Consider the following 27,562-nt stretch of genomic DNA (forward strand, 5'->3'; position numbering starts at 1 on the left):
TCTCCCTGTTCCTTATGTGGCGCAGCTTCTGTTATCTTCCGAAATGTAACCATTTGCAGATACTGCAATTTGGAAATTAATTACAAATTTGGTACAATCGCCTAATCTGCAGATCTTGAGGAACTGTGTCTGTTTTCCCAGCACGCCTTTTCCCCCTTGTCCAGAAGCCCACATTTCATTTAGTTGGCAATGTTTTCTTAGTTAATACCAGGCTGTGCCTACTCCTCAGTCTTTCATGGTTTTGGTGAGTCTGAGGTAAGCCCTTTTGTAGCAGGTCTCAGGTCAATTTGTGTTCACATGTTGTTCCCTGGGGCCTGCTTGGGGTCATCCACCTCAGGGACAGAGTCTTTGTCTTGCTGTCACATCCTATAGAAGGCATTGCCCAGGAAATATCAGAAATAAGACTCCGCTGCTGCAAGGAGATAGAAGTAGTTAGAGAGAAACTATGAATCCCGAACAGCACAGATGGCAATCACAGACAGCCCACCCAGGACTGCAAGGTAGAAGGAGTCTTCACCATTTTGTATAGACCAGCACTGTGGCAGCCTCTCAGCCATGTTTGCCAAATCCAGGTAGCCAGTCCTTCAGTACCGGACAGCACCCTTTGCACACAGTTGTTCTGTGCTAGTTGAGCTAAGCATTGGTGTAAACCGGCCTCATTCAGAGGAGAAACAGACTCCTCGGACCTTGATGGAGAGAGACATTTCCGTTGGGCTCTCAACCCCCGACTCTGCCTTCTGCTCTCCCACAGGTGTCTGAGAATGGAGGCGTGGCCTCCCTCCATGGCCTTAACTTTTGCTATATCATTTTTTATTTATTGGGGCTGGAGAGATGATTCAGCAGTTAAGAGCACTAATTCTTTTTCCAGAGGATCTGAACTTGATTCTCAGTGGCTAACAAGCATCTATAACTCCAGTTCCAGAGTATCTGGTACCTTCTTCAGGCCTCTGTGGGCACCAAGCATTTACTGTGGTGCTCAGACATACATGTGCAAAATACCCATGCACATAAAAATACATGTGCACATAAAATAAAAATAAATAAATATTTAAAAGATTTCCCCAAAACTTTCATTTATTATATTTTATTTAGTGTGTGTCTGTGAGTGTGCATGTGTGTGGGGGGGGGTTGCATTGCAGACAGATGCGTGCATCCCATGGGACACCTGTGGATGTCAGAAGACAACTGGTAGACATTGGTTCTCTCTTTTCATCATCTTGGTCCTGGAATCCAACTCAGTTAACCACATTTATTGGAAGGAACTTTTGCTCCTGTTCATCTTGTCAGGTTCCCCTTCCTTACATTTCTAAGAGATGGTTCCTAAGTCCTGAGAAGATGCTCATACAAGTGACGAATGCCTGTCTAGTATCCCAAAGGACTATTTTCCTTTCCAAGAGACAATAAACTGTTCAAAAGATCTGATCTTCCCAGAGAACTGAGAGCAGGGAAAGTCAAGCCTCTCATTCAGGGTTAACTGTCCTGGCAGTGAATGACGTGGGTGTGTGGTGCTGATGGTGATGCTAACCTTAAGCATGAAGCTACATGTTGTCGTATCTGCCAGCTTGTAAGCTGACAAGGATGCCTCTGGAGAGACTTGGAGACTGACTGCGCAGGTGCCCTGCTTCCCTTGGTCAGGGTTCCACCCAGAGTGCGTGATAAACCAGTGGCTCTTGTCTGTATCAGCCGACACCGTGTGCTGGCTGCGATGGCTTCCTCTTCCCTTTGTCGCTTCTACATTCACTGTTCTTCTTACTTATGTGTCTTACCTTATTTGTGTCAGTACGGATGTGGGTATTTATTTAATTTTGCTGACTGTTTGTGTGCATGCACACGAACGTACAAACGTTTCGCAGTGTGCACATGGAGGTTAGAGGAGCTTGTGGCACAGATTTTTCTCCTTCAACCTTCCCTTGTGTTATGAAGACAATCTTAGGCCACCAGATTTACATCATAAGGTAGCTTTGTCATCTGGCAGGACTATGGATACTTGTTTTTAGTTAAAACCCAATACTGTCATTATTAATTCTGTTGCTTATGTTATCCCTGCCTTGGACCCTGGTCACGCCATCAAGATGGCTGTCAAGGCCCTGCTGGTCTCCGAGTGCTTCCTTCCTTCCTACACACTCACTAGTCATTTTTAGTATTTAGTCTTGGATTTGATTAAGGCAGTATTTTAAACCCATCGTCTGGGCATGGGGTATTCCTTGCTCTTGGGAATATCACTGCTTGGAGGCCTGTTAGGTTGCAGAGCCAAGAAATAGATATGTGAGAACACAGGTTCCCACACTCGCATTATTCCACACCCTGTGTAAATGTAAATGTGCAGATATGGTTTTGGACACCTGAGTTTATCCAGATACATCCAGTTACATTCCAGCACAATAGGACTCCTTCTGACCTGCACCCATTACAGATAAGGATCTGTAATTCTCTCTGAATAAGTTTCATGTGCTAAGCACACACCTGGAGTTCCAACATCTTTCTATAATATAACCGTGGAGCCCCCTGTCCTCATTATTAGCAGCATTAAATGTATTAAATTATATAGTATGATGTATTTTGCACACACAGCATAGTTGTGGGATTGCTAGCTCATACTTACACATGAAGCACTTTGGAAACTACAGTATAGAATATGCATTTGGTGCTTTTGGGTTTCGATTTTCCAGTACACAGCAAGGACCCTCCTTTCCCAGGCAACGTAGATGAGCCCCGCTCCCTTTTCCGCTGCTGTTAGTCATCCTTTTTGGGCTGTTGTTGCTGTACCTTAATCACAGATAAGAAGCAACTTAAGAGAGCAAGGATTGATTTATTTTGTCTTACAGTCTGAGGATACCTGGCCGAGAAGGCATGGTGGTGGAAATGTAAGGTAGCTGGCCATATTGCGTCTGCACAGGAAACAGAGAGGAGACAGGAAGTGACGTCAGACTATCAGATGTCAGGGACCGTCCTCAGTGATCCATTTCCTCCAGCCGAGCTCTACGTACTAGATGTCACACAGCCTCGTAAAACAGTGCCACCACCGAGGATCAAAAGTTCAAGCACATAAGCCTACGGTGGAAAGATCACATTCAGGCCTAGAACACACCCTTTTTCTCTGGTTGTGTTATCGATGTGTAACAGGGTTCTTTATTTCTGCCGACTGAGTCAAACATTTTGAGAAGCCTCTGTATGAAGGAACTCTTACTCTGGAATTTGAGAAGGGGCTACATATCAGTGCCACATGCACAGGTAGGGAAGGGGTTTTATCAGGACAGAGTAGCCTACAAACTATTAGTGAGAACGATTAGTGGGAGGCTGATGAGGTGGCTCTGGTTAAATCACCAGCTGCTCTTGCAGAGGACCTGGGCTTGGTTCTTAGCATCCACGTGGCAGTTTACGGTGGCCAGGGAATCCAATACCTTCTTTGGTCCTCTATGGGCATTTCATATATGAGGTAGATTTACATACATGCAGGCAAAACTCTCACACACATGAAATAAAATAAAATACTTTCCAAAGTTTTGTTTTTGTTTTCTGTTTTTTTTTTTTTTTAAAGAAAGAAAGCATATTGCCTCCCTCAGAAGTAACAGGGAGCTGGCACCCACTGATGAGAGAATATCAGGTGGTCTCAGGGTCCTAGTCGGACACCCCACAGACAGTTGCTGAAGAAAATAGCATCTGAAAGATGAAGCTGGCAGCTTCAGTGCACTGGCCCCGCCGGCTGCTCTTCAACAACCGTTTCTGACCCGAGGAATTTGTTTTCATCATTTTGTCCTTGTTTCTTCTCTCATTTACAAGAGCTCGTAAAACTTCAGATTTCTTCATTCATAAGCTTGTCAGTGGTTTAGCATTTGTCTCTCACGCTAATCTTTTTCTTAGCCGTGCCGAACACCAACATCAATAATAAAACCAATACAGATACTGACACAAACACCAGCGCCCAAACCAGCACCGGTCTTCCCCTTCAGAGCCACGCTCTCTTGGTTCCCTTTTATTTCCCTAACTTTCTTTATTTCTCCTCTAATTTTTTTCTCCCCTGTTACCTGACTCCAAGGGTTGGTCTCGAACACCTCCCCCTCCTTTCCTGCTCCTTCCTCAGTATATTCATTACTTTTATCACTGTGACCCTGTGCCTGAGAAGAAGCCACCTAAGGAGGGAAGGATCTATTCTGGCTCATGGCAGGGAAGGCATTCCATGGGGAGCGAAAAGCAGCTGGTCACACTGTGTCTACAGCCAGGAAGCAGAGATGGAGCCCAGGCTCATCAGACTTCCTCTCTCCCTCCGTTTTATTCATGCACGAGCCTCAAGTCTGTGGAAGGGTGCTATCCTATCCACAGTTAATCTACCACAGACCCTTCTCCTCTGAACCTCTCTGGAAATACCCGCACAGACCCCCACACCCAGAAGTGTGCCTCTTGGGTGATTTCAGTTCAAACTAGCAAAGAAGATGAACTATCACACTTGGTAAGTGCATTTAGTTTCATGGCTTTAAATATTACTCATGCAGTAATTAGCCTCCAGTCTGTGTCTCCAGCCCTGACTTCTGAGCTCCCAGTCATCTGTGTGGACGACACAGGAGGCCTTCTGGGTATCTCAGATGGGGTAAGTTCAGTAATGGCTGATGGCCGGTGTGGGGGAACTTGACTCTTGGTTGTTTCTTCAGGTAGAAGTACTTCACTGAAGAGCTGCAGAAACACATTGTCTACGACTGTGCATTTAAAAAGGCATAGATTTTATGAGTGTCACCTTCCGCCCTAGAAATTAAAGTATTCTCACAAGTATTGCTTATTTTATTGTTTTGTTTTGTTTTTGTTTTTGATTTTTGTTTTTGATACAAGGTTTTCTTTCCTATGTATCCCTGACTGTCTCGGAACTTGCTATGTAGACCAGCCTGGCCTCTAACTTCAGAGATCTCTCTGCCTCTGTCTCTAACTCTAAAGGTATGTGCCACCATGCCTAGCTAACTGTTAATTAGTTAACTTGTGTGGGCACATGTGGGTATGTGTGTCCCACAGAGCGCGTGTGGAGATGGGAGAGTAACGCGGGAGTCAGTTCTCTGCTTCCAACATGTGGGTCCCGGGGGCCAGAGGAAGGTCTTCAGGCATGATGGTAATCACTCACTGAACCACCTCACTGGCTCTTCACTGGGGCTCATATCAGAGAAGTACTGTAGTTACACGAATGTAGGAAAGTGTTTATCAACTGCAGATTCTGGATTAATCTAAGTTAGAAACACGCTCACACCATTATATTTTGCTTTGAGGGAAGAAGACGTCTCAGGCCTGTAACACTACGTGCACATTTAATGGTTTGGTTAAGGGCGGAATGTGTGTCGCCACTATTCAGAGCAGCCGAAGAGGCACCATAGGCTTTGCTGCATTATGCAATGTGGAACCATGCTGGGAGAATTTCTTCTTGGATCTCTTGTCTTTTCAAAACCAATAATGCTTGTCAATGCAAATTCAACTCCTATCCTGTTCACCTTGTGGAGTACATGGGGACAATGGGGTGTAGAAAACAACCAAAATGAGTTTGCAGATGATTTTATAGAATAACTTAGGTGAAAGTAGCAACTTGTATTCTCTCATACTTTACATTGATGTCGTTTTCTCGGGTTATGAAGGGATACCTGGTCTGATTCCATTGTTTACACAATACTCATTGCAAACACCAGAGATTTCTGCTGTCATAGTGATTATTAGACACCCAGGGTTAGCAAAGTCATATTTGTAATAGTTTCAATTTCAAAGCTTTTCTCTTTTGCTTAAGATACTCTGCATTGTAGTAACAATTTAATGTCTCTGGAGGAAGTAAGAATGTTAAGTTATTTTAGGGACATGGAAGTAAAATGCAGGACCCATATCCTAGGTCTGCACACATAGGGTCACCCAGGTGATGAAGCGGTGTATGTCGGGGATGCGGTCGGTGAAGAGTTGTTGACATTCTAGGGCTTGAAATGAACACCCAGCTCAGCTCAGGGCTCCCACAGGAGGCTGAGTGTCCCTTCACATTCATACTGCTGTCACTCTGTCACGCTTATGCTCTAGAGAGAAAGAGTGATGGCAGTGGTGGTGGTTTGCGTGTGTGTCTGTGTGTCTGTGTGTCTGTGTGTCTGCCTTCCTCCACACTGACTCCTTAGCATAAAGCCTAGAGCCAGGGCTGGATAACAGCAATAGCTTCCCTCCTTGTACATATGTTTGTGTGTCAACAGCTTTCTTAATAGAAAGAATAACATCTGGGTACACGTGTGTTTATACAACATGTGTCACATACGTGGCACAAGAATTCTGGTTTCCACACAGGCATAAGGTGTCTCCTCCTTCTCCACGTCTCCGTTTCCTGCCCTGCCCGTCCTCATCTGGGATTGCTGTCTATACTGTGTTGGATCCTCTGTATTCTTAGTGAAAATGCGTACTCTGCTTCCCAGATTGGTTTGGTGACCTAGACCCAGTCTGGGGAAACAAAACAAAGCAGGAGCTGCTGATGGTGAGATAGCGGGAGTTGTGTGGTAAGAAGGAACGTGCACATAAAAGGCACAGTCCTAAAGGGCGTGCTTCTTAAATGCTTGGCTAGTGGCGGTTCCCGTAACTTCTGAGAGTTCTCTTGGGTTAATTGGTTATTTGTTAACTTTATAGGGGTCATATTGTTCTCTTCAGCATAGCATTAGAGGGACCCACACAGACTTACAAATGGCCCACTGAATTCATCACTTTTAGATTCAGGTAATTAGCCAGAGATTTAACCCTGCATATAAGGAGTTCCCAGGGTTAATGTGATCTTTCAGAAATATCCCACAGCGTGTAATAAAGAGAAAATCAGACTGCAATGCCAATGGCTTACCGTCATTTGACATGTTGGGAAATAGATTTAACTGGATCAAATTTGGTCGAAGTCTTAGCAACGTGAGCGTTTGTTTAGTGTACACATACACTTAAACGTTTTCCAAGAATTAATTTCGGTGACAAATATTTTATCTTTTGGAGTGTGTGTGTGTGTGTGTGTGTGTGTGTGTGCTCGCGCGCATGTACTGATTTATGCATGTGAAGGTCACAGTTTTGGGAGTCAATTCTCGCCTTTCACTGTGGCTTCCGGGAGTTGAACTCAGGTCTTCAGGCTTGTATGGAAATCACTTTTACTCCCCACTTTTGTGTGTATATGTACACACCCACTGACCTGGAACTCACCAAATAGGCTCTGGGCCATGGAGCTGTGGGGATCCTCCTGCCTTTGTCCCCCCCACTAGGACGATAAATGTACACCACCATATTTGGCTTTTTCCCTCTATGAGTTCTGGGGATCCAACTCAGGTCCTCACCGAGCTATCACGCCATACCTGTTTTGGATTCCTTTAAATTAGACATGAATCTTCTATCTTGCTGTGCTGATGGAACACAGCTGAACTATTAATTTGTTTTGAATCGCTTTCCTGCTCCAGGTAAAAGAATTCCATTTAGACAATACCTGAAGGCAAATGTATGAATCCATTCGATAGTGAACATATTTGGCAAAACTGTCTGAGTAAGAAATGCTAAGCCGGCTTGACAGGTGAACCGTAGCCCATCTTCTGGGAATTGGTGTCTGCACTGGGCACTGCGCAGGGATCCACTCAGGACCCGGGCAAAGCTGAGGTGTTTCATCAGCTCGGAGAGTAATTGTAGTCTCTTGGGGGAAGTTCTGAGCACTGTGCTCATTGTAATTAGCAACACCTTCAGCGACTAGGTCCTTCCTGAACTTAGGTTGGTTGGAATTTTTAAAAACCATCATAGCTAAACAGTAAAATATTATTCAACCCAGGACCTGAATCCGCCATTACTTCTGGGATCTGGGATTTCTGTAAGAATTTTTAAAATTGTAAAAATTGTATCGATGAGATTATGCCATCTCTATTTTATAACAGTAGCCAGAGAGAGGAACAAGTGGCTCTGAGATCACCGAGTGCACACGGCACGTATGCTAAAATATAGAATATGTGTACCTGTTCCCCTTCACATAGTCCAATGAAGACCTCGGTTAGATGCTTTCAAATACACGGCAGCCCTTCCTGCTAGTGGGCAGTCTTATCCCGTGCTGCTAGCAGGCTGAGTGTGCACTAAGAAACCTGGGAGGAGAAACAAGGGGCTCCTGTGATCATTTGCTTGGCTCCTGAGGTGTGGGGAGGCTCACCATGATGAGAGAAGTGTTAGCCACAGGTCTGGCGAAGTGGCTCACTGGGGAAAGGCGCTTGCCACCAAGTCTGACGACCCGAGTTCAATCCTCGGGACCTATATGGTAGGAGGAGAGAACCATTTCCCAAAGTTGACCTCTGACCTTCACACACCTACCATGGTACATGTGTGTCCCTGCCCCGGAATAAATAAATGAGATGTAAAAACCAAACCAAAACAAAACAAAAACCCCGTAGAGCGGTGTGAACTTTGTAAGATACTTTATGTAATAAAGGTGGGTGCAATTGAAGGCATTTTATAGTTGAACTTATGAACTTTTAGAAAGTAAGCGGTTGCCCTATGAATATGTTATGGAAAGCAAAGGGGATGAAGTTTGGTTGAGTCCTGAGCATGGTTTGAGTTTTTTTGAAAAGTCATCCTAATTATTGTTTTAATTGAAGTGTTCTATTTCCAAAGTATAGCCAATGGTTTACATAGGTGAGTACGTTTACTGGAAAAATAAAAAGAAAGACACAACCCAATAGTTTTAACGGGAGAAGGGTACATTACATTAATTAAGGATGCACAAAATATTCTCTAGAAGAATAATACAGAATTTCTGAGGGGAAGAATTCTAGCTAGCTGACTAAGCAGAGGGTGGATTGGTGAATGAGGCTATTGCGTGCTGGGTACGGCCAGAGAACGTGAGCCTCTGGTCCACGGCTGTGAACTTCATCGAAGGCAGCGGCAGCCTCCGAAGGCTCTTGTTCTAGGAAGCTGCCGCCTGGGGCCCGCAGTGCCTGAGGACTAATTCAGAAATGGATGGTTTATGGAGGAAAGGCACCAAAGGCAGGAACTTGCTCGGCTGACCAGGCAGCAGAGGGAGATTTGTGAGCTTGTACTTGGAGGAAGAAGGAGCCGTGGGTCTCTTCACTGAGTTCCCGTGGTGACTCATCAACAGTACATTGTCTTTCAACTGCTTTGAAAAAAAGCGCAAGTTGTCTTCGAATACCGAGTGAGACACAATAAAATTTCATGCTACAGTGACTCGGCGAAGAGGTTTCTAAATCTCCATTTTAAGGTGACGAAGTGGACATATTCAGCATCAGGAGAAAGATCTGGGCAACAGACAGAAGCTTGGTTAGCAGTGACACAATTACGTTTGATAGCAGTGGGCGGGAGAAGCTCCACTTGGAGGATGTTCATGTGAAGAAGTGAACGGCGAAGGAGTAGAATTCTAGAGAGGACATGCTGACCTGTGATTGTGAGGCCAGAGGAGGAGGAGTTAGCAAAGGAAACAGAGCAGTCACAATCAAAGTGCACCAGAAACAGCACATTGCTGAATTGTGGAAGATTGTTTAGCTATGTATTCCTTTGGATTTTTCCCCTTTGATGCCATAGAAGACCATGAGATAAAAACAACTCTGTGCTGTAGTATTCTGAAATGCTAATTTTTGATCTGCTGGAGCTTAATTTTCTGAAGTCTCAGAGAACACAATGATACTAGAAGAATGGATTTAACACGTAAGATATACTGTAGATATTCGGTACTCTTTAAGGGCTGAGTTATGACTCAGTGGTTAAGGGCACACTCTCCTCTTGCAGAGGAACCGAGTTTAGACACCCACACTCACACCAGGCAGTTCACAAGTGTCTGTTAAGGAGCTCCAAGGGGTCAATGGCCTCTGAAGTCTCGTGGGCATTTGTACTCATGTGTGCACATAGTCACAGATGAACACACACACATACACACAAAATAAAAGCACAATAACTCTTTAGAAACAATACCCAACCTCAGGGGTAAGTGTATGTATTATCTATGACAATTATTGAAAAGGGGGCATTAGTTATCTGCTTTACTGTTTCATTGATCAAACCATGTGGATTGACTCGCTTAACATTCAGTTTGTGTGTTTCCCACACGTTCTCACCTCTTCCTGTCTTTCTACCTAAAATGTGTTTCTTGTTAATGGTCTGCAGTGCAAGTGTCGGTCTGCTGTTCATTCTTTTGGCTTTTTTTTTGTCCTTAAAATGTCATTTAGTTTCTTGTTTCTTATAACATCAATGGAACCAACGTATTTTGTAGAGTTGTTTGTTGATTGTGTATGTGTTGTCTGTGTCTGTGTGTGTAATGGCAGCCACATGGAATTGGTTCCCTCCTTCTCCATGTGGGCTCCAGGGCTCAGGCTGCCAGGCTTGGGCAGCAAACCCTCAAAGCAGAGCCTCTCTCTGGGCCTCTGTTTCCTCGGGCAGAAGATGCTTTCTCAGGTATATTCTGCCGTGTCTAGGTTGCTAAGCCTATGTAATAAATCCTTCCTTTCAGATGTTCTGTTTTATTGCTTCTAGACTTTTCATTTGCTCCTTTTTGAAGTTTCAGTTCATGGTCTAGACTTTTCCACACAACTTGTGTTTGTTTGATATACCTGACCCTGTGGCACCAAGCTGTTTAATGTATTAGTAACAGTTACAGTCCAAACCTTATTTTTGCCCATCTCAACGTCACTGGTCATCTCTGGGTTGCTCTTGTTTTTTCCCATAACAATAGGCTCCGTTTCCCTCCTTGTTTGAATTGTGTTGTGGTGTTTGTTGTACAGAGGTGACCTTATATACCGTTCTGTTATGTGCAGGAACTGAAAGCAGATAATACTTTTTCCAGAAGAAAGGACTCCTGTTTCCTATGTAGGGTGGATGCCAGGAAAGGAGCTTGTTGTCACCCAGCCTAGGACTAGCTTCAGGCCAGGCTGGAGGCGGCTTTACCCTCTACACAATCCCAAACATTACAAGGGTAAAATTAGGACTTCTCTCAGGGCTTGGAAGCTAATCCTGAGGAGATTTAGAGGTGTCTTGAGAGTTGGTCTACAGTTAGCAGTATATGCCACTGGGGAATCTGTCACTCAGCCCCACCTCCAACCTTCCCTGCCATTGGGCCTGTCTCTGCTTCTTTACCTTGCTCCCAGCTTCTGTTACACTTCTGCGTGCCTGAGGACGGCTCCAGGTGCAGAAGTTTGTTGGCAGCGCGGACTTCATCACATCCTTGTCTTCTCGACAATGCCAGCCCATCCTATGGCTAACTCACTACGGAAGGTTTGTCATCCCTCATCCTAGGCCTGCAAGAAGTCTTAGATCTCTTCTCACATAGAGCTTGCACCCTCTAGAATTTTGATTTCTTTGAAACTTAAGCTACTTTGTGTGCTTTAAAAAATGCTTTTCAGCTTTCCTTGCTTTGGCAGATGCAGCTGACTCCTACAGTGTTCTCTCTAAGCAGGAGTGAGCCTGTGTCTTTCCTTTTTCCTGTGAGTGAAGCATCCTTTTGCAATGGCTCCTCACAGTCCTCACTTCTTGCTGTAAAGTCTCCTCTTTAGGTGTCTCTTTCAGGTCGTGGGCCTCGGGCACTTCCATGACAAATTGCTTATCTGTTAAGTGTAGGGTCAGTTCCTAGAATGAAATATCCCTCGAGAGAGGTTCTTTCCAAAGTCACTTATAAGCCCCATGGTCAGCAGCAGAGCAGGCTCGTCCTGTGGAGTGTGTGACAGCTTTTAGCTGTCCTTTATTCCATTGAAAACAGTGATACTGGGGTAAGGAATGATGACGATGATGGTGACTCTTCTCGGTGTGGTTGACAGAGATCAAGCCCAGCCAGTGCCTTCTGTGTCCCAGCAAACTCTGCCATTGAGCTTTACTCTGATTTTTTTTTTTTTTTTTTTTTTTTTTTTTTTTTTTTTTGGTAGAGTGTCACTGTGTAGACAGATCTGTCTGGTTTGGAACTTGTCACTGTGTAGATCAGGCTGGCCTGACTCACAGAGACCCACCTGCTCCCTCCAGAATGCTGGGAGTAAAAGTTTATGTCGCCATGCCCAGACCCTTGGATGTTTGTTAAAAGTCTCTTTAGAACAATTAATATTTTGCCATGTCTATTACTTTTTGATCCTTCATTTAATAAAAAAAGGTGAACATCGATTAAATATTTTTGCAAGAGACTTGGTTTCCTCTTTGATGTTCTGTGATGTTTGCCAAGTAACAAAGTTTTCCCCAAAGATTTTCAAAATTCCTTAAATATAGACCAGAAGGAAAGTAGCGTTAAAACCTAGTGGACATTGGCCTATACTTGGCAAGTGTCTAACTTTAGTATGTTTGCTTCTCTAAATAGGCTGCTGGCATTTTAGAAAGTATTGCGAACTGAACCTTTAAACAGCATAAGGAGTTTTTACAGGAGGTGAGCGCTCATCGGATTGTGAGAATCCATTCTGTTTGCTCCCTTGGGCCTTTAGGCTGACTTTGCTTTTCTTGGTGCAGGGTTGAAAAGGTGGCAAGTGCCAGTTAACAGCCCCTGGGAGCAGCCCAGGGTGTGCAGCTGCTACTGCACAATTAGCTCACCAAGCAGCTCTTTAGGCTAACTTAGCAGAATTATTCCAACCTCGCCACATCGATCTATTAGTTAACAGATATATTACCTATTTTATCTAATCCATTACTTATTTAACTTCTATCTATCTATCTGTCTGTCTGTCTGTCTGTCTGTCTGTCTATCATTTTCTCCCTCCCTCCTCCCATCCCTATAATTTATCTGTAGATAATTATCCCCATCTACTCTAATTTCTTTTACTCATGGCAGAAATGAGGACTTGGTCAGAATTATCCCCCTGTCTCTGATTCTTTCTGCTCCCCTACTTCTAGTGTGTTAGGGCTTTTGTCTGCTTCTAGCGCTTGTGTGGGACATGTGAGCCTGTGCGAGCCATCTCATATTAGACTATAGCTTGTGCTATAGAGACCCTGACTTAGCTCCTCCTCCCTAGCTGTGTGTTGCCGTTACTGACTGACCTTCTTCCTGCTCCCTCCACCCCCACCCCAAGCCATGTCCTTACCAGCCTCTCATGACTGCTGTTCCACGCTAGTCTCCTCAAGAAGATTTATTCCCACAAGCAATGATGCCCATTTATCTGACTGGGCCTCAGTTGCAGGTTATATGTCAAACCTGCTTAGCCTGTTCACCTGTGTGACCTACCCCTGGTCCCCCAGGTCTGAGTAGGAGATGTTTATTCTGTAGCCCTGGTGTGCACTCCTTCAGACTCAGCATGTTGATACTTCGTATCATTCTCCTGCTAATACTGCTCATATCAAAGGTCAAGTTTCAGAAGTCTTGTTGGTTGTTGACTGCCACTGTCCCGTGTCATCAGCAGCACATGGCCAACACCTCTCCCCAGGTCAGAGCTCTGGAAAGCCACCATCCCAGTTGATTTGGTTTAACTTATTGTGCATTTTGATGCAATGTTACTGAAAATACCATTTAGAAGCGTGAATGACGAGCTGGTTGTGGCAGCACACTCCTGTCACTCTAGCACCGGGGAGGGAGCACATCAGTGGGTCAAGGCCTGTCTTGGCTGCATAACAAATTTGAGGTAAACCCAGGAAACGTAAGAGCCTGTCTCAAAACAAGAACAAAAATAGAATTTTGCAAAAAGTAAAAACTGCTTTATATGATGTTCTTAGATGATTTATTTTCAACTCAGACATATTATTTTGTTTTTCAGATACTTTTATTGGTGTGTTAGAAAATGACAATGCAGCTATTTAGTTAGTGTGACTGGGCTGGATTTAATTAAGATTAGTCTTCAATTTCGATAGTTAATCATGAACCCTTAGAGACTATCTGTGACATGCTGAAAATATCATTGGAGAAAATGACAAGTATTTACACAAATGCCATGATATTTTTTTCAAATATAGTATTCAAAATAATGTTACAAAATTATTTCATAACTGTATATATTTATTTCTCTAACTTACTAAAGTAAAATAATTTAGACAAGAGCTTTAAATCATTTCTTTATTTAGCTCACTTATCTTTAATTCAACAACCCAACGGGGTTTTTAACTACCAGTGAGCATGTGGCAAGATGTTTACACATGGAAATCTTGTCAGCTGACATAGTACATGTTGACCACGTTTCTGGGTAACACTAAGAGTTCCTGAAGTAACAGGGAATTGGCGATTGCAAACCAAGTAAGTACGACACACTTGTGTGGCATTGAGTGCTTGGGAGAAAGAAAGCCAAGGGCAGCAGAGACCTGTGGGCACCCTAGCGGCTGTCAGCAGAGCTGTCTGGAAGGAAGTAGAGCTGAGTGGAGGAGGTGGAGGATTCTGAGGAAGGGACTGTCAGAGGCACAGAGCAGGAAGACCTGTCCTGCGCCTGAGTGGAGCTTCCTTTACACCTAACCTGTTAAGCCCCAAGAGCAATCGAACATGCTATATGGACTTACTGTCTTCTAAAGACTATGTGAGCCCCAGTCTGTCACACATGGCAGGAACTGTGTACTAAGTCCAGGTTTTATGCAATGGTATATACGAGCTAAGCAAGTGAAGCGAGCTCAGATCAACCTGAGCTTGCCGTAAAAGAATTGCTTACTCTTTATTTCAGACAAGTCTCAGTTGTTGATTGTGTAGATGAATGTACAGGTTTATGCCAATGAATAGGAGACCTGGAGACACAACTGAAGGGACTGTTTTAGGGAAGGTTGGCTGAGTTGCAGCACCTCTGTGGGGCGTAGCACAGGCAGCTGGCATGAAGAAAGCACCCCCACCCCCATAGTAGCAGTGTGCAACAGTTCCCACGCAGATCACCAAGTTAAGAGCAAGGTGTTGAATGGTCGAAGCCCTCTGTCACTTAGCTTCAGTCACAGGTCTGCTATCTCTGTGCTGATAACTCACAGAGAACCTATTGAAGGAACAGCGATGCCTCCATTCCAGCCTGGGGCCTATGGAATGGGAGTGGGAGGGGCAGTTCCTCCTCAGCTCCTGTTTCTCTGGGTACTTGACTTATGAGGCTTATGCAGAACATGCTAAGCACTTAAAACAGAACAGAACAAAACAAAGCAAATCAGCAGCAGCAGCAGCCGCCACACTGTAAGTATTAACTTAAGGCTGACAACCCGTGGAAATAAAATGGGAAAAGGTGCTACCATTAAAGTTTTCAAACTTGATTGTAACTGAATTCCCAACAACATTTATTGTACGAGGAGAGAGAGGGCTGCGTTCGTGGGCAGCGTTTCAGCAACTGGAGAATGGCAGAATTCTTCTGTGAACTTGGACCATTTCTCAGAGGAAAGGCTGCCACTCGACATTCAGGGCTAACCTTTAACCAGCTAGCTGCTCCTCGGCCCCTCCCTAACAAGGCCACCATTGCTGCTCCTCCCCCTTCTCCTCTTCCCCTCTGTTCCTCATATTTATCCTCTTCTCCTTCTTCTTCTTCTCTCCTTTCAACCCTCAACCCCTCTCCTTTGCTCCCCATAGCTCTTCCCACAATGCCCCACCTTGCGGCCCAGGCTGGAACTCATGTGTGGTCTTAGGGAAATGAGCCAAGCTACAGCTTCTTGGGGTAGTGATGGCTATGGTAAGGAGTATATAGTTATTTTGATGACGAAAGGAAGTGCAGCATGTGGAAATCAGCATCACACTTCCTGTGCACTGAGGCACAACAATAGGTGACAGGTGTTGTCATGCAGAATCGCTGTCCTCTGTTTATATTTTTGGGTGTACTCATTAGTTTTGGTCAACTTCATATAAACTAGTCATCTGGGATGAGGGAGTCTTATTTGAGAAAAAGCCAATGGACTATAGGCAGGCCTGTGGAGTGTTTTCTTGACTAATGAATGATTTGGGAGGGCCCGACCCACCATGGATGACGCCATCCCCGAGGAAAGCCAAATGAACCCTTTCTTCTCCAAGTGTCTTTTGGTCATGGCGTTCTAATACCAGTGGGAAGGGATATAGTACGAGGGGCCTCGCCTCTAACCCTTAAGTACTTCCATTGCTTGCTATCGCTGCAGCCACTGCCAGGGGAAAAAGGCAAACGGTGGGCAGAAGGCAGGCCTTGAAGAGGAAGCACGGCTTGGTTTCAGCTGGGTAAATGCATTTTAGGCTGAGGGAAAAGGCGAGGATAGGCACCAGTGGACACGGGGCATGCCCTAGGGACAGGAACAAGCTGGCTACTTACAGCAACAACTTACAGCACACAGCATATGGACAGAGCTTTGGCAGGAGATGAGGACAGAGGAGCCTGGTCCTGGACCAGGACTGAATGTTGGGATTCAGTAGTATAGATGGGAACCAGATAGAAAGGTAGGGTGGGAGTCGGTGTCACATAAAGGAGAGGGAGAAAGAGAGGGAGAGAGGGAAGGAAGGAGGGAGACAGGGAGGGAGAGAGGAAGAAAGAGGGAGAGAGGGAAGGAAGGAGGGAGACAGGGAGGGAGAGAGGAAGAAAGAGGGAGAGAGGGAAGGAAGGAGGGAGGCAGGGAGGGAGAGAAAGAGAGAAGAGGAGAGGAGTTTGGAACAAACGAGAAGTGTGTAGGGTCAAGGGAAAAGCTGAAGACCCCAGAGATTTTCAACAGTCATGGAATAACATGAAGATGGGGCAGAGTCTTTTTAAGGGGACAAAAGTTCTTCTGATGAATGGGAAGGAGAAAGAGCTGGAGATGTGGGAGACCTAGGCTGTGGAGGGAAGCGAAACTAAGACCTTCATGTCTATTGTCTTCTATTTTCTTGAGGTTTGGAAAAAATGATCTGATGTGTTATGTTGTGTGTGTTGTGGGGTGGTATGTGTATGTGTGTGTGTGTGTGTGTGTGTGTGTGTGTGTGTGTGTGTGTGTTTGTGATGAGCTGTAAGAAGTTCTTGGGAAGAGTGAGTGGAAGGTTGGTCAAGCATTTCTGAGTTCCAGGCTAGTGACAAAAGCCCTTTCTCATGTGTTTTCGCACAGGGCCGTGTGGTTCTAACTGCATCCTAGACTCTAGAAGCAAAAGGAGGCAAGGAGGGCTGGGATGTAGGTCAGATGGTAGGGTGCTGATGCACGAGGCCCTGAGCTTGGTCTTCGGTACTGCAAAACCTGGGTGTGAGGGCTTCTGCTTGTAATCCCAGCATTTGGGAGTTGGACACAGGGGGATGAGAAGATTGAAAGTCATTCCTCAGCTACATAGTGAGTTTGAAGGGAACCTGGAATAGAGATGCTTTATAATAAAGAAGAGAGTGGGTGGTAACCAGGGTCCCCAGGGTCCCCAGGCGTGAGGGGGGTCAGAGTAACGATGGGCTGCAGGCGATGGCCACAGGATGAAGTGAAGCAGGAGAAAAGGTTTCTTCAGGGAGGAGAGGTGACAAGAAACCGTCCTGCTTGACGGCACTTCTCCTGGAAAGCACTGCTTAAAACCTTGCCTTAATGTGTTAGGACCTTTGTCATAGATTGTAACACGTATGCATGGGGCTCCACAAATAACTGTTTCTGTTTTTGGAGAGTTTCTTTGAGGGCATCTGGTTAGTGACAAGGACGAATGTGGAGTGGGTGTGGTGTCCAAGGGGAAGGAGAGCAAGGCTTTTCCAGGCACTGAAATGAGTCGGTTACCAAAACTACAGCAATTAAACCAATTCAAAGGAGCTTTAAGTCTTTTTATTAATGACCAGACCAAGAGTAGCCTTGTGCCTCTGAGAAGCCTCTTGGTGTCCAAACTCAGGGGTATGAAGTTTTAAAAGGTAAAACACACAAAGACCATATTTTTTTGTAAAAGTTAGATGAGAAGATAGGGTGACCCTGAAATGCCCATTCCTGGCAGACTATAATTATTTTAGGAATAACACATCAATTATCTTTTCTACTAATTTATTTATTTATTCATCTCACATTCTGATTGCAGCCCCCTCCCTCTTCTGCTTTTTTTACCCTCCCATCCCTGCCCCCATCTTCCTCTCCCCTTCTGTTCGGAGAAAGGTAACCCACCCTCCCATCCCTGTATCAAACAGTCCCAGCACAACAGATTGCATCAGGACTAAGCCCATCCTTTCCCACTGAGGCCAGGCAAGGAAGCACAGGTATAGGAAAGGGACCCAGAGGCAGGTAACCGAGTCCAAATCAGAGCCAGCCCCTGCTCCAGTCCTTAGGGAACCCACATGAAGACCAAGCTGCTCACCTGCTACATCTGCTCCAGCTCCTGCGTACTCTCCGGCTGGAGGCTCAGTCTCTGTGAGCTCCATGGGCTCTGCAGGTGTGCTTGTGGTGTCGTGACCCCTCCAGCTCCCTCAGTGCTGCCCCCCCCAGGGCTCCCCGAGTTCTGCCTGGTGTGTGGCTGTGGTCTCTGCATCTGTCCCACCCGCTTCTGGGTGAAGCCCGTCAGAAGACAGTGTCTGGGGTTATGCCAGTTACTTCTGTCTTGAACTTTTCTCTAGTTTAATTAATTTGGTCAATATATCTGGACCATGGCTAAGGCCATGGAAATCTCAAATGTGATTTGCCAGGGCAGACCTGGCCCAGTATTGTGCGGAGTCAGGTACAGGGTTGAGAACTATCCAGGCAAACACAAAACAGAGTCAGAACGAGATGGCGTAGCCTTAGTGGTTTCAGTGTAAGAGATACCATCCAGTTTCCCTGCAGGGAATCAGCAACGTCTTTCTTTTTGCTTTGCTTTCCAAGGTGAAGCCTGTCATCCACAGCAAAATCAATGTGTCTGCCCGCTTCAGGAAGTCGCTGCACGAGCCCTGTACCATCTTGTAAGTCGGAGGGCAGAACTGCTTGGCTGTGTCCTTCCTTGGGGCTTGGAATTTGGGTGTCACGAGTGTGACTGTTTCATGATGTTCTTCTTTTCTTTACTCTTCACAGCTTGATTGCAAATGGAGACCTCATAAGCCCCGCCTCGCGTCTCCTCATCCCTAGAAAAGCTTTGAATCAGTGGGACCACGTACTACAGATGGTCACAGAAAAAATAACTCTCCGGAGTGGGGCCGTCCACAGGTGCGTTGCAACAGCTTCCCACTGGGAATCCTTGCAGGTGTCACAAAGGCTCTGGACTCTCTGATCCCTAGACTTGCCGTTTGTCCCAAGGCATTTCTATTTCTTTATTCGAAGACTCTGATTTATGATGACACTTCCACAGGGCTGTTTCCAACAGTCCCTGGCATGCTGGAACACATCAGGAAACTGCCTGCTCTTGCTATTTTAACATAGAGTAATAAGCCAGTACCATACTACTGTAAGGGGGAAGGATATCTTTACTTGAACAGCCTCTTGATTTGCAGTTAGCTGTCTTTGCCCTGTGGAGGCAGGACTGTTCATTCAGAGGTCCCGACTGTCTGTCTCAGGCAGATGCTAGGAAGAGCAGGTGAGATAGAAGAGAATATCTAAATCAAAGCTGAAAGCATTTCAGTGAAACTAAATGAGCGTTTAAATCAATGTGTAGACGATGACATTGTCTCAAAAGTTTTACATTTATCTACTTATTTATGTGTGGCTGTTAGGGGCAGGTACTACAGAGCACATGGAGAGGCCAGAAGACAACTTTTGGAAGTCACTTTTCTTCTTCTACCATGAGGGTCTTGGGTTCAAACTCAAGTTGTCAGGCTTGGTGGCAAGCCCCTCTAGCCACGGAACCATCCACCTAGCCTTGAATGCTCTTTAACAGCTAAAGGATAGATAACTATAAAGGCACGGGTGACATATAGATGTAAGAACACATTGAGAGCATATACACAGTGCATATGTGCACAGACACACAAACACACTCACATGTCTCACATTCCAACCAATTCCTTCACTGCCTGTCTCCTCTTTGTCCTTCCTGATGCACTGCACTGTGAACATGCTCCTGCCTGTTGGACACACACACACACACACACACACACACACACACGCACGCACGCGCACACACACACACACACACACACACACACACACACACACACACACAGTCCTAAATGACTGGACCCTATGTGCTTCAGCTGAATGCATGTTTATCTTACAGCTTTATCATCACTGAAAATTTAAGTATAAACTGTTTTAATTGAAAGTAGTGCTTAATGTATGACAAAAATTCAAGTAGGATGAAGTGTAAATTTAAAATCTGTCTCCCACTTCCGATCTACTACCCCTTTTCTGAGTAGTGCTTAAACCATAGAAATCATAGAACCAGAAATAATCTATGAGTGTACAAGAACGCGCACTGTCAGCTTTTCCTATCCTTTCTCCCCCTTCTTCCTTCTTTTCTACCATCTTCCTTCCTTCTCTCCTTCTTTTCTTTCTTATGTAGTGTGTGTGTGTGTGTGTGTGCATGTGTGTGTATGTGTGTGTGAGGGGGGAGTGCATGTGTGTGTTATGTGTGTGTATGCATGCATGCGTGTGTGTGCATATGATACATGACCTGTGTGTGTGTAGAGAGAGGTCAGAGGAGGATGTTGTGGATCTTGCTCTGTCCCTCTCCCTTTCAGTTCTGAGGCCAAAGCTAGGCTGACTGGCAGCCTAGCAATTCTCTTGTCTATACTGGCCTCCTCAGAGTTAGGTTCTAGGTACCCACAAGGCATGTGTCAGGAGGCAGACAGGAGGGGCTCTGGGGCTTGCTGGATGTCAGTGAGAGTCGTCAGGATTGTCTGTTGATTTTCCCTTTGCATTCTAAGTATTTTATCATTATTTTACATTTTAAATGAATAAACTCAGTGTTCCTGTGAATTAAATAGTGCTATTCTCTCTCAATGGATGTGGCATATGAGACCCAGAGAGAAAGCTGGATGTCCAAGATTAAGCTGACACTGGGTGGCAAACTGAGCAGGCTGGCTGGAGCTGGGACTCTGAGCTCCAAAGCTATGTTCTCAGTGCATGACATGTGTCTACTGCATTCTGATGTGATTTGTCCCCCGTTCGGCGTGATCTGTCACGGTCCTTACACAGTTGACTTACTGGTTTTCAGCCGTGCTTTATGTTTTGAGAAGTTGGCTTTTCTTTTTTTTTCTTCTAAGTTTCAAATATGTTTCCAGTTTGCCTTTTATTTGTTTTGTACATAAACATCTTGAGTTTTTAGTCTTTCTCTGTGTTCACTAATTTTATCAGCAGCCTCAATCTTTCCAGCTCTGGAACCATAAAAATAACTCAATGTTGTTTTATCTTATGCTTTTCGACTTTTATTTAAACCTTTGCTACCTTTTGGTTTATTTTGGTTTCATTGTGGAAGTCAGCATCACTAATTATGCACAGTTTTTAGAGAAAATATAGGTTTATCTTTTGAAATCTACATAAATGCTGACTTCCCAAACAAATATGATAAACTGTACACACTATACAATTTCTTGTCTAAATGTGTCTTCTCATAAGTGTGAACAAACTCTTAGGTAGACATAAGTAGATATGAAAGCAAATAAAATACACGTTCCCCATACACTTGAATATTTACAGAAATTAAACTTTTGGTTTCTTGAAGCAAGGTCTCACTTTATACCTTCGGCTGGTCTGGACCTCATTCTATACCTTCAAACTCTTGGCAATCCTCCTGTCTCTGACTCTTGAATGCTACTCTCTCAGGTGTGAGCTAATACATCTAATTGAGAAGCTTAATTCTTAATTCAGTGGTTGGCTTGGTGCTGCTCACGTGGGAAGCCCACTTTCCCCTAATAGAGCATTGATAAGTCTGTCTGGTATGCATCAGGCTATTGAGCTAATATCAACATGCCTTAGTGTTCTTCATCAGCATATTTATTTAATAGTAGGACATCAGTATGCACCTCTGTTATGCATTAGTATATTAATTTACCAATAGCACCCACAGAGACTGGCTCAGCTCCCTTCTCATGGCTCTTGTGCTTGGAGGCAACAGAAGGAAACAGGTCAACAAGGGCTACATTCATGAAACATAATGAGTCATAGGTTGGAATTTACTCAGTAGCTTTACCTACCTGCAGGCTAAAGCAGCCAGCTCTTGGCTGGGAGGTCCTGGAGTCCATAACTACGCTGCCTTTTAATGTCTAGTGTAACAGTTAACTGCTGATTTGAATCTGTTTTGGAGCCATGAGGGTGAAGAATGTCTGGCCGTCTGGCTCTTGGCCAGTGGGTCTCAGCCAGGTGATTTTGCTTCCAGGAGACACGCATCTGTGTCTGGAGCCATTTTTTGGTGAGCACCACTCCATTCAGAGGACAGAGGTGGGTGCTGGACACCTTACAATAGACAGGGGAGAGGGTGGGGGGTGCTGGGCACCCCATGATGGTCAGAACAGCTTCCCTGTAGAGTCTAGGCTGCAGGGCCGTCGCTTGGGGTTGGTGGTCTCGGTGCAGCAGGACAAGCAGGAATCTGGCTTGTGCTGCTGTTTATACAGACTTAGCACATTAGAAAAGATGGCAGCATCTGTATGCTGGCAATTTACTACTTTTCAGGGCTTTTGTGGGTTTTCAGTGTTCTGCTTGGCTCTTCTGATATGGCTAAGCTATTATCAATGGGTCCCCCTTTTTCCCCTCTTTGAGACAAAGTCTGCAGTCCTGGCTGGCCAGCCTGGAGCTCACTAGGTAGCCCAGGCTAGCCGTGAGCTCATGATGTCACCAATTCAGCTTTTCTAGCACTAGAAGGATTTTACTGTTCTTATTCACCTTACGACGTAATTAATATCAGACATTAGAAAAACTCGTGCTGAAACCTTACAACCGCTTTTGTTCATCATCTTAAAAGTTGCAGTATCATCCTAGTTTAGTTTTCTAGTGGCCTAGAAAAAAATGTCTGAAGATCATTTAAACTGTCTAGTAAAACAATCAGTGTTCTTATAATAAGTGACACATTAATTGGAGTCACAGCAGCAGCAGGTTTACCGTAAGGGAGGCCCCGTGAAGCCCGCGGCTCTGCCAGGGTCCTGCCTGTTCTCCTGCTTAGGCTAAAAGAGGAGGCCGAGGCACGCGTGCTGTGCAGTTCTGCGTCATTAGTGCTGTTCAGCTCCTGCCCCGCTTCCCTCTCACCTCCTTTTCTGACCCACGTCTGTGTGTTTGACTGGAGTACCTTGGCCAGAGGCCATCCTTAACTGAGAATGGGGCAGGGCGCTTGCTGGCTTGTGAATATCCCAGGAAGATACTCACAGCCAGTGTTGATAAGACATCATTCCGTCGATCTCCCATGGAAGCCAAGCTTTATCTAAACACCATGTCCTGGGCCTGGCTAGGTGGCTCAGTGCGTGAAGGTACTTACTCAAATAAGCCTGAAGACTTGAATGTCATTCCTGGAAGGAAAGAACCAGGTCCTGAAGGCTGCCTTTTCTACCCATAGTCACGATGTGGCACATGCTTGCCCTATCCCCAAATAATAACAAAGAAAAACAAATATATTCTGTATAAGTTTCAATGGCACCAGAAGTGGTCTCGGTGGTGGCAGGCACCTGTTCAGCAAAGATCATGACCAGATCTCCAATATTAAGGGGGAGTCCAGTCCAATCTGTTGACTTCAGAACCAGTCACTGGAAGAGTGACCGGCGAGCCCCGTCGAGGAGGAAGTGCCTGTACTTGGTTATGACTTTAAGCAGCTCTCTGAGTGCCGTGCAGATTCTAAGTGTTGGCATTGGTGTTGACAGGCTGTATACACTAGAAGGGAAACTGGTCGAGAGCGGGGCAGAGCTGGAGAACGGGCAGTTCTATGTGGCCGTTGGCAGAGATAAGTTTAAGAGGCTGCCGTACAGTGAGTTACTGTTCGACAAGTCAGCGATGAGAAGGCCTTACGGGTAAGTCCTCGTCTTTGCTCACACGCCCACCCCTCAGTTACTGTTTTCGGTAGCATGCAGGGCGACATCGGTGTAAAGGGGGGGTCAAGTGTGGGTGGTGGGGGAAGGACGGCCACTGTCTCATGTGGTCCCTTGTATCCAGAACACATAAACATAAGTGCGTAACAACACTAGGTAAGATGGTGCGCATGGTACTCCCAGCGCAGAGGTGGAGGCAGGAGGATCCGGAGGATCATCCTCAGCTATGCAGTGAGTTCAAGGCTAGCCTCTCTCAAAATCAAACGAAAAAGTATCTCCTGTAGCCACAGTCTCATGGCTGAAGACTGTTGCATAAAATCCGGGTGGAACGTGTGAAGGCTCGGCACTTGTACTGCACCAAGTTTAAACCGAATGCAAAACTCCGTTCTTGGGAAGAAAATGATGGACCACACGCTCCCTGTGTGAATCTCACGGGCAGTTTTAGAGTCGAACAGCCAGATGGGACTTTTCAGTTGTTCTGGATAGGCATTCACAGTAGCTTACACTTTTATTTATGAATGTACTTATTTAGAGACTGGAGTTTTTTGTAGTCCAGAATGGCTTCTAATTTGTTTATATATCCTGGGCTGTCCTTGAACTCATGCCTTTCTGCTTCCACTTCTGATTTCAGGGATGACAGGCTTTCATCCTAGGAGGTAAACCTCATTTGGCTTACACCCCTCCATCCCCTTTAAAAAATCATAAAATATGAAAGCAATATAATTGTACTTGCAAAGATAGGGAGGCTGAGTATCAGGCAGGCAGGCAGGCAGACAGACAGACAGAAAGACACACACACACACACACACACACACACACACACACACACACACATGGTGTGTGAAGGTCAGAGGTTAATGTCAACTGTCCTTGGTTGCTTCCTGCTTTATTCTTTGGGACAACGTCTCTCGGTTAAACCGGAAGCTTGCTGATTCAGACTAAGGCAGCTAGTTTTAGGGGTTCCTTATCTCTGACTCTTGAGCCCTGAAATCAGAAGCCAAGCTCTGTGACCACCCATTATTTTCATGGGTCCTGGAGACCCAAACTCTAGTCTTCAAGTATTGCAAGTACTTTATCAATTGAGCTGTCTCCTCACCCGGCTTGCACTCCAGTTACACACAAAGTACTGTGAATGTGTTCTCTTGAAATGCCCTTTGTGAAAGTGCCACCAATAGCCAATAGCGTAGCATCTGCTGCAGAGCCTTGAGCCGTGACACTGAAGCCTTCAAGGTGGACACTGGGGACCTGGGGACCTATCTCTGTTCTTCTGAACTGAGTCCATGGTCCCTCGGCTCTTGAAATTGCCTTTTTATGGCTGTGAAGGACACCAGCGTGTCCTTATTAATTAGGATCCTGTGAGGCTAACAGGGGTTTGTAGGCTTCTAGAGAGTAACAATGAGTTTCAGGGGTGTTGGGACTGTGCAAAAGCCCAGGCCTTTATGAATGTCAAAGTTTTTTGCTAGCAGACTGGTTGCTGATTACCCAACACCATGTACTTAGCTGGTCACTCCACTGTGAGAGTGAGGGATGCTTGCTGGTAATTAGAGACAAACTCACTGGCCTCTCTCATACACATTCATAAGGTTCACCATTAGAAACTTGTCTTTCTATTTTTGGAGATATATTTCAAGATGCATTTTTTCCTAATGACACAGACATCTGTAACTTATGAAAAGAGTATCTTCTTCTTCTTCTTCTTCTTCTTCTTCTTCTTCTTCTTCTTCTTCTTCTTCTTCTTCTTCTTCTTCTTCTTCTTCTTCTTCTCCTCCTCCTCCTCCTCCTCCTCCTCCTCCTCCTCCTCCTCCTCCTCCTCCTCCTCCTCCTCCTCCTCCTTCTCCTCTTCTTCCTCTTCTTCCTTTTCTTCCTCTTCTCCTTCTCCTTCTCCTCTTCCTCCTCCTCTTACTTTTCCTCCTTTTTCTTATTTGGCAATGATTGACCAGTTTAAAAACTCTCTCAATATAAATGCCACCCTTTTTTCCATCACAAGTATACATAGTACACTTTATTTTTACATTATTTATGGTCAGTATCATAATTATTACTATTTTTTGAGGCAGATTCATCTTGTGCAGCTTTGGCCAACCTTGAACGCTTGATATCCAAGATGACTTCCTTAGGGCTAATTACTAGAAGGGTATCACCATGCCAAGCAGATTCATTGCTTTTTCACTTAATCTGGCACAGTTGTCACTTAGTTTAGAAAATGATTATTTTTATCTATAAATATATAAATATAAATATCTATAAATATCTATAAGTATAAATTTAAATTAAATTGTGAAAAAAAAAACTGTATTAAAAGTGTGTGAGCCTTAAATCAGTTCATGCTTAGGAAACTATTAGAAATGGTTTAGACGGGAACCTTGAGATTTTATGGCACTAAAATGGTTCACAGAGTGGTGACAGACTAGAATGATTTGTGTCAGACATCATGCATTACCTGTGACCAACATTCAGATGTCCAAACTGCAATTTGTTTCCACAGTCAGAAAGCCTCTTCGCTACCTCCCATGGTTGGATCCAGGAAGTCTAAAGGGAGCGTAAGTATCAGTAGAGTAGTCTCTCTCATTAGTGTCCACTTCTCCGCAGAGCCTTCCTTTGGGTCTCAGTTAAACCCAGAGGAGAAAGTTGTAGCTGCCTAGTGGCATATAAGCCACTATCTAAAGCACCGTGAGAGTTCCAGTGTCACAACTGAAGTCCTAAACAAGAGCGACTGCTTTTAGAATAGAGAATCAAACCCCTTCCCCTGTGTAGACATGAGGCAGTGTATGTTGTGGTTGTGGGCTGAGTATATTTCATACTGCTGTGAGGTCACTGCAGCACATCCCCTAGCCCCGCCCCATCCCTAGCTCCCTGAGGTGACGCTGCCCTGAGGTGACACTGCCCACTCTGTCATGGACTCTCTGCAGCAGGTCTTTCTGACCGAGGGCACTCTGATCTATGAGGGGCTTCAGTAGGAGTGATCAGAACGGATCTGGCATTCCTACCCCACCCCAACGAGCAGGTCAGCGGTGGACAGTGTCATTGTCTCCTAGTGGGCAGGTACTTATCTTCCCCCACAATTTCATTTCACGGCATTCTTAACAAGAAAATTTGCGTTTATATCGTTGGACTGGACGCTCATTCCCAGAGACTGCCACTTATGACCCAGCTCTTGCCACCCACACTCTTCACGCTGTAAGGGAAAGACAGAACCATCTGGAAGGTAATGAACAGCCTGAAACCCAGTGTCCAGCGCATGACCCCTGAGAAACTAAAGTCTGAGCAGTTGAATGCTAGTGCAGATTTTAGTTGATGCAGCTGAAGAGAGAGGTTTCAGGAGGAGGGTGGTGTTGGGGAAAGAGAAATGGGTACGGAAAGATGCTATCATGGGAGCCGTGTTCAGTGTCCACCCAAGGCCCCCACTGTGCCAAGTTCTCTCCGGGACCTAAATAGTGAAAAGCAAAATAAGACCCACAATTTAGGTTCAGAAATTATATTTTTTCTCTTCTCTTCCTTCTCCCTTTTCTCTTAAATTTGGTCCTGAAGACATAACCCCTGCCTTCTGTACTTAAAATTGAAAACCAAAACCAAAACAATACAAACCCAAACAATGGTACAAACCAGGAAACATGGCGTGTAGACATAACAGGTCAAAGGTTTCCTTCCACTGAGAGAATGGCAGGGCTAGCATGGATCAGGAATCTGAGCTATGGATTCTGTCCCCACCCCTTGTGGTCAGTGAGACTCTAAGCCAACTTCACAGAGACCCTAAGCATGTATAGGGTTATGTGCCTGAGAAGTCAATTTCTTTATGACCGTGCACACCAGCATCAAAATCCATCTTTCTCCTGGAGTAGAAGGAGGCCCGAGAGCTCCTGAGAGGTTCAAGAAAGCTGTCTGACTTAGTTGAGGAACCTCAGATCTCTTATGTAGAGAGAGCCCTATTC

The 27,562-nt window shown here is 45.1% G+C and overlaps 1 protein-coding gene across 1 annotated transcript in view; it reads left to right on the plus strand.

Annotated features, from left to right (window-relative positions):
• DCDC2 (doublecortin domain containing 2) overlaps nucleotides 1–27,562 on the plus strand; it is a 134,491-nt gene that overhangs the window by 20,827 nt on the left and 86,102 nt on the right. Inside the window, exons 4-7 of the mRNA XM_080917758.1 lie at nucleotides 18,577–18,653; nucleotides 18,763–18,894; nucleotides 23,469–23,615; nucleotides 26,119–26,173. Of these exons, the coding sequence (XP_080773884.1) occupies nucleotides 18,577–18,653; nucleotides 18,763–18,894; nucleotides 23,469–23,615; nucleotides 26,119–26,173 (411 nt within the window). The remainder of the gene's footprint in view (nucleotides 1–18,576; nucleotides 18,654–18,762; nucleotides 18,895–23,468; nucleotides 23,616–26,118; nucleotides 26,174–27,562) is intronic.

Source organism: Micromys minutus, assembly GCF_963924665.1.
Source record: "Micromys minutus genome assembly, chromosome: 6".
NCBI classification, from domain to species: domain Eukaryota; kingdom Metazoa; phylum Chordata; class Mammalia; order Rodentia; family Muridae; genus Micromys; species Micromys minutus.